The sequence below is a fragment of the Equus asinus genome, chromosome 7, assembly GCF_041296235.1.
Source record: "Equus asinus isolate D_3611 breed Donkey chromosome 7, EquAss-T2T_v2, whole genome shotgun sequence".
NCBI classification, from domain to species: domain Eukaryota; kingdom Metazoa; phylum Chordata; class Mammalia; order Perissodactyla; family Equidae; genus Equus; species Equus asinus.
The window spans coordinates 397,666-404,202 of NC_091796.1; the positions used below are offsets into that span (position 1 = coordinate 397,666).

Below are 6,537 nucleotides of genomic sequence, written 5' to 3' on the forward strand. Positions count from 1 at the left end.
ACACTCTTGAAATGAATGGGGAGATGGAACATTTCAGCAAAAAAATGGAAGCTACAGAAAAGAAAACAGAAAAATTTTGGGAAATTTTCCATTGAAAAATACAATTAGCTAAATAAAAAATGTACATGAGTTCAGTAGTAGAATGGAGGTGAGAGAGGAGTCAGTGAACGTGAAGATAGATCAATAAACAGCCTCCACTCTGAACAACAGAAAAAAATCAGGGGAGAAAAAAAAGAACAGACTCGGGACAGTACCAAAAAGTCTAACATTCACACCATCTGAGTTCAGAGGAGAGGAGAAAGGGTGTGGAGCAGGAAAAATAGTGAAGAAATAAATGCTGAAAAGTTCTCAAATTGGATACAAGATACACTCACAGATTTAAGAAGTTCAGCCAATCCCAAGCGTGCACCACATCACTGCTGAGGCCTGGAGTCAAACGAGTGGGAGCAGCCAGAGCCAGGACTCACCGCCTCCAGGGGAAGGACGACTCGCGTCACCACGGCCTCGCTCAGGAGCCACGGCCTCGCTCAGGAGCCACGGACGTCAGAAGGAAGTGGCACATTTTTCAGGTGCAGAAAGAAGAGAACTGTCACTCCAGAGTTCTATATTCAGCAAAAATATCCTTCAGGAATAAAGGTGAAATGAAGACCTTTTCAGATGATGGGAAACTGAGGATTCCTTGCCAGGGGAGTTGAGGGGCCATTAAAATTGTAAGCCTGTGGTCAGACTGACAAAGAAGAAAGAGAACACGAATTCCACCCTAGGAGTGGAAGAGAAGATATTCTGTAGACCCACAGACATTAGGAGGAAGCACTGTGAACGGCTCTGCCCATAAACTCGACAACTTGGATAAAATGGACCAATTACTTGGAAGCCACAAACTACCAGGACTGACCCAAGCAGAAACAGATAACCTGAATATCTACTGAATAGATCACCATACCTATTAAAGAATTGAACGCATACTTTAAAATCTTCCAAGAAAGATCTTTTTCAAGGGAAGCCAGGAATCTGGATTTTTTTTTTTTTTTTTACACAGAATTAGTCATCTGCTAATTCAAACCAAAAGTTTTGAAACACTGTGTGAGCCGACACCACAAGCCAACGAAGGTGCACCGTGCTCACCTGGCTGCGGGGAGCCTGACCACAGATGAGCCGGCCAGGAGCGCAGCTTCTTTGCAGCTCTCGGAGCCTTGCATCGCTTTCTGGGTGGTGATCCCGGAAGACCTGGGACAGCCGGGGTGAAAGGTCAGCAGAGATCTCCACTTCCCGTCGGGTTCTGCCTGGTCGGTTGGATGCTTCAGTGGGCTGAGGAGGGGATGTTGAGCAATGTCTCAGCGCCTGCTCCGTCCACGTGCTGAGCGTCCAGGAGAGGGGCTGCTGACTGGGTTTTATAGATGAGAACTGACCTGGCCTCAGAGGTTGTCAGGGTCCATGGCTCCCGGGTGAGGTGCAGCCCCCTCTGCGATCTCAGGGTGCCCCACTGTGCCCTCGGCGGCCTACGGAGGGCTCCTCGGCCCAGCGTTTGCAATTCTTACATGTGTCCTGTCCACTCGGGTCCTCACCCTCCTTCCCACTGCCGGGCAGCTCCCACTCCCACAGACTCTGTGGTCTAGCTTAATTAGCCGTCACAGTTCACCTTGCGGATGGAAATGGGTCTGACAGAAACGTTTTATGCAGGAAAACACAGCGGTGTTTATGGTCGCACTCCGCTAGCCGGGGCGTTAGAGGCCGCCTGCAAATAGAGAAATGCGTGGACCGTGGGCAGTGAGTGGCATTGTTCCCTGTTTCTTCTCCAAGGTTCCCTGTGACCAGAGGGTCTAATAGAGGCATTTGAAGGAGGGTTTGCACCGATTACAGAAGTGGAACCGCCTCAGATTATCTTCTGAGTGAAGGGGCTGGGCAGGAACTCTTGAGAGCTGCCCACTTCGTTCCGCTTCACCCGGGGGCCTCTGGTTCCGATCTCAGCACCCCTGGGTGCAGGCAGGGGCCCCAGGGACCTGGGGTGGAGGGGCTCGGGGTGAGAGGGGCCGCCCCCTCCCAGGCAGGCTCCATCAGCAGCACATGGGGCACACTAGGCCAGGTGCCACGACCTGGGGTGGTGGCCCTGCGGTCCCTGTGGCCAAGGGCTGCCCTCCTGAAGTTCTGAGGCAGCTGCTGCCCCTGCTGAGTGGGCCCCCAGGACGTCGTGTGAGCAGGTGTCTCTGAGGCCACCATGAGTCTCCCGAGGGACACACAGCGGATCTGCCTGCAGCCAGGAAGGGGGAACGTCTGGGAGGCCACGTGGGCCCTGCCCGGAGCTGGCCCCTTCCTGCCCCACTGAGCCGAGGCTTCTCCATCCATAGGCCCTCCCGTCCCTTTGGCTGTGCACGCAGCAGCCTCAAGGGACAGGAGGAATGGGAGGGACAGGCTGGGGCCTGGGTGTCTCCTGACTGCCTGGTGGGTCCCCGACCCCCTGTGTGTCCCCTGACCCTGTGAGTATTCCCTGGACCCCGTGTGTGTTCCCTGGACCGCTGTGCGTGTTCCCCTGACCCCTGCTTTGCCCCTGACCCCTGGCTCATGTCTCCACAGCATCAAGATGGTGCTCATGTGGACGAGTGGCGACACCTTCAAGACAGTGTACTTCCTGCTCAACGGCGCACCCCTGCAGTTCTCCGTGTGCGGTCTGCTGCAGGTGCTGGTGGACCTGGCCATCCTGGCGCAGGCCTACGTGTTTGCCCGCCACCCTCCGAAGCCGGCCCCCCATGCGGTGCACCCCGCCAGTACCAAGGCCCTCTGAGGTGGCCGGGGAGGACGAGGACGTGTGACCGCTGGCCACAGGCACCAGCCCGGCCACCTGTCCTCCTGTGTGGGGCAGGCAGGCACCGTGGCCCCCTGAGATGGTGTCCCGGCCACTGGGGTCTCAATCAGCCTCTGTGGGCTCTGAGGGTGGCGGGCAGGGGGCCTGTGTGCCAGTGTTTGTGCTCATTCACTCCCAGGACAAGCGAGCAGATTTTACACCCAAGGGTTGGGATGCGGTTGTTTTCATGGGGATGGAAGGCGAGTCTCCTCTTGGAAGACACCCAGCGAGAACCTGGTAGCTGCTCACGGACCCAGGGAACGGCAGGCTGGGGCCGCCCCAGGACAGAGGGTGTCAGGGAACCTCAGCCCCTGAGATCAGCTCAGCCCACAGCGGGCCCGGGGCGTAGGCTAGGGGCTGAGCCTCTGACGGGTGGGACTGGGGAGCAAGAAGGAGAAGCAGCGTCAGGACAACCAGGGTCCCAGCACACAGAGCCCACAGTCTCAGAACGGCCTGCGAGTGGACGCCCTGGTGACGGCATGCAGCGACAGCGTGTGGTGACAGCATGCGGCCAAGTGGGACTCCGGCAGGGTTGGGCCCAGGTGCAGAGAGCATGGCCAGTTTTATGTGTGCCTGGCACTCGTGGAGAGGAAGCCGGAGGGATGCCATGACGTGCGCTCTCCTTTATCTGGCCAGAGTTGGTCTCTCCAGGGCCTCCTTCACCACAGCTGCCCCACAGGACCTGGACTTGGCCCTCCACTTGGCAGTGGGGCCCGGGGCCCTCGTTGCTATGCTGGCGTCCTCCTAGGAGAGGCTGCTGTGCACCCGCCCTGGGGGGACAGAGCCAGCCCGTGTCCACCACTGGGCACTGGCCAGGGCGAGCTGAGGGGTGTTGGAACTAGAGCCCGGAGCACTCCGTGAGCCCCAGGGGCGTGCGTGTGCGTGCATGGGTGTGTGCGTGCATGCGTGTGTGTGTGTGTGTGTGTGTGTGTTGGGCGGGGTGCGGCCGGCCGGCCGGCATGGGCTCCAGGGAGGGCTGAGGCCCAGGGTGGGGCGGGGCAGACTCACCACCACCCCGGGAGGCTGCCCTTGCATTCAGGGTTGCACACACCTGCTGTGGCACAGAGCCTTGGGTGTCCGTTTTCCAGGACGGGGACGGCCTGCAGGTCAGGAGAGGATGCTGGAGGCAGGCGTCCCCCCGGCATGCAGGGCGTCCGCACACTCTGAGCTCGCAGGCCTGCAGTGACCTTCCCAGGTGGTGGGCTGTGCCTGGCGTGGGCATCCCTGCCCAACGTCCTCCAGTCTGTGTGCGCTTCTCCATGTCCTGCCTCTGGCTGTGACGGGGCCACTGGATATCCCTCCCTCTCAGTTTTACACGAGCATCTCAGAGCATCTCAGCCCTGTGCCAGCCCCCAGACCCCAAGGCCGAGGGTTCTAGATGCTTCTGTGTGGCTCCCGCAGGCAGCGTTTCCCCTTCTGCTGGGCGGAGGGGCGGCTCTCTGCAGTGTCCACGCCATCTGCGGCCAGTGCCAAAGCTCTCATGGTGTCTGCTGTGGCCGGTGGGAAACGTTCAAATGGGCTTCCCCCTGAGTTTTCCTCAAAAACTCCTGAATGTTTGAGTGAGGGTCCTGCTGGTTTTTTGGCCTGTAAGATGCTTTGAAAATGTTTATTTTTAAAACACAAAAGGAGATGTCTGTAGCAGCAATTGCCTACAGGTTAAAATGTCACCAGTTGAAGCAGTGACTGAATGTGCCGTGTGCGGGAGCATTCAAGGTTCTGTCAGTGTGGTGACTCTAAATCAATAAACCGCTCGCGGATCCAGTGTGGCCTCGTGAATGGAGTCAGAGTGGGGCCCAGGCCAGAGTGGAGCATTGGTCCCTGTCCTCATTTCACCTCGGTGGGGGGACCCTGGGAGGGGCTGGCTCCAGGCACTGGCCTCTGCCCTGACACATCCACATGCCCTGGGCTGGGCCGGCACCAGGTCCCTTGATACAGCTTGGCCCCTGAGAGACCTCGGTGGCTCGCTCAGGCTCCCCCAGAACAGACCAGCCCTGGGGACAGTGACTGCCCTGTGCCAGCAGGGCCAGGCCAGCGTGGGCTGGCGCCTGACCCCGAGTCCTGGGCTCCCTGCAGGCGAGTCTGTGTCACATCTTGGTGCCTTGGTCTCTGCCAGTTCACACAGAATGCCTCGAAAGGATGGGAAGGATCTCATTTAACGGCCAAGAGAAGTGTTTCAAGGAAAACCGAGAGCACATGGGTCACTTGCAGGACAATCCGGTATAGCAAGTAGGGACGGAGCTGTCTGTCCTGAGCAATTTGCTTTTTCGCATGGAGAGTATTTACATTGGGGGCAAGATATTAAAAAAATATATGAAGTGAAAATATATGAAAGAGATATATTTTTAATTGTTTTGGCGAGTCACCCAGCCTCCGGCACCTGGGAGACCCAAGAATGGGCTGATCAAAGTGGCGACCTCCGCGCTCCTCTGAGGGTGCAAGGATCCTCACTGTGGACCTGGATCCACTTACTGACGCAGGACAGGTCCTGCTTTGGGGGTGGACTTTTCCCTTCTGATAAAGTGTTAATTAAAATGAACTATTTTAATTAAAAAATTAATGCCTACAGTAAAAATTCAAATAGTAGAAAAAAGACAAAAAAATATACGAAGGTGCTTTTTTGGGTAACCCCTCTCTCTTCCTGTGAACTTACCTGTAGCCTATTTCTGTGGTTCTGAGAAGGAGCTGAGAAGTGACAGGGAGAAGGCGCCCGTGTCCCTCTGAAGAGTCCCTGGAATTGCCATCAGAGGCGGGGCCACAGGAGCTGTTTCACGGGCCCAGCTGTTGCCCCGGCCGAGTGAGCTCTGCGCCCTGAGTGCCGGACACAGCCGTCCAGCAGGGAGAGGCCAGAAGTTCTTAACAGCCCCACGAGCAGTGGTACTTCTTATGGAAAAATACATGAAGATCACTTTTCCCCAAAATCATAAATCTCTTATTTGTTTTTATAGCTCTTCCTCTCAACAGGAGAGCATTTTGGAAACGGGAGCAAAATGGTGATGCTGCTCTGGCTCCTGGGTGGGGACGAGCCTCATCTCATTGAGTGGAGGCTCTGAAAGCTTAGAGCACGCACAGCTGTGAGTGTTTTGCTGCATCAAGCTGCCAAGAAGAAACTGTGTGTGGGGGGAAGGCGGGGTGCATTTTCCCCTAAAATAAGGGGTATAGGAATTAGGCATCAAATATGGGGGTTTTCAGGCCTCCAACATCAACAATGGAGCATGTTCAGTCTGAGGGGTCCCCCAGATTCCCCAGAAGCACACACAGTGGGTGGGTGAAGAGAGCAGGCTGGTGAGGGGGTGGAGGGAGCGGGTGGGTGAGGTGGGTGGAGGGAGCAGGTGGGCACAGGTGGGGGATAGAGGAAGCAGGTGTGTGAGGGGGGTGCAGGTAGCAGGTGGGTGGGGGGAAGAGGGAGCAGGTGGGTGAGGGGAGTGGAGAGAGCAGGTGGGCACAGGTGGGGGATGGAGCAAGTGGGCGCAGGTGGGGGATGGAGGGCGCAGGTTGGTGAGGGGGTGGAGGAGCAGATGGGTGAGGGGGGTGGAGGGAGCAGGTGATTGAGGGGTGGAGGGAGCAGGTGGGTGAGGGGGTAGAGGGAGCAGGTGATTGGGGGGTGGAGGGAGCAGGTGGGTGAGGGGGTAGAGGGAGCAGGTGATTGGGGGGTGGAAGGAGCAGATGATTGAGGGGTGGAGGGAGCAGGTGATTGGGGG

The 6,537-nt window shown here is 57.3% G+C and overlaps 1 protein-coding gene across 3 annotated transcripts in view; it reads left to right on the forward strand.

Moving 5' to 3' along the window:
- SLC66A2 (solute carrier family 66 member 2) overlaps positions 1-4,600 on the forward strand; it is a 71,272-nt gene extending 66,672 nt beyond the window's left edge. For all 3 annotated transcript variants that reach the window (XM_014832211.3, XM_014832212.3, XM_014832214.3), the window contains one exon: positions 2,572-4,600. In XM_014832211.3, the coding sequence (XP_014687697.1) occupies positions 2,572-2,779 (208 nt within the window). In that variant the 3' untranslated portion in view covers positions 2,780-4,600. The remainder of the gene's footprint in view (positions 1-2,571) is intronic.
- The last annotated feature ends 1,937 nt before the right edge of the window (positions 4,601-6,537 follow it).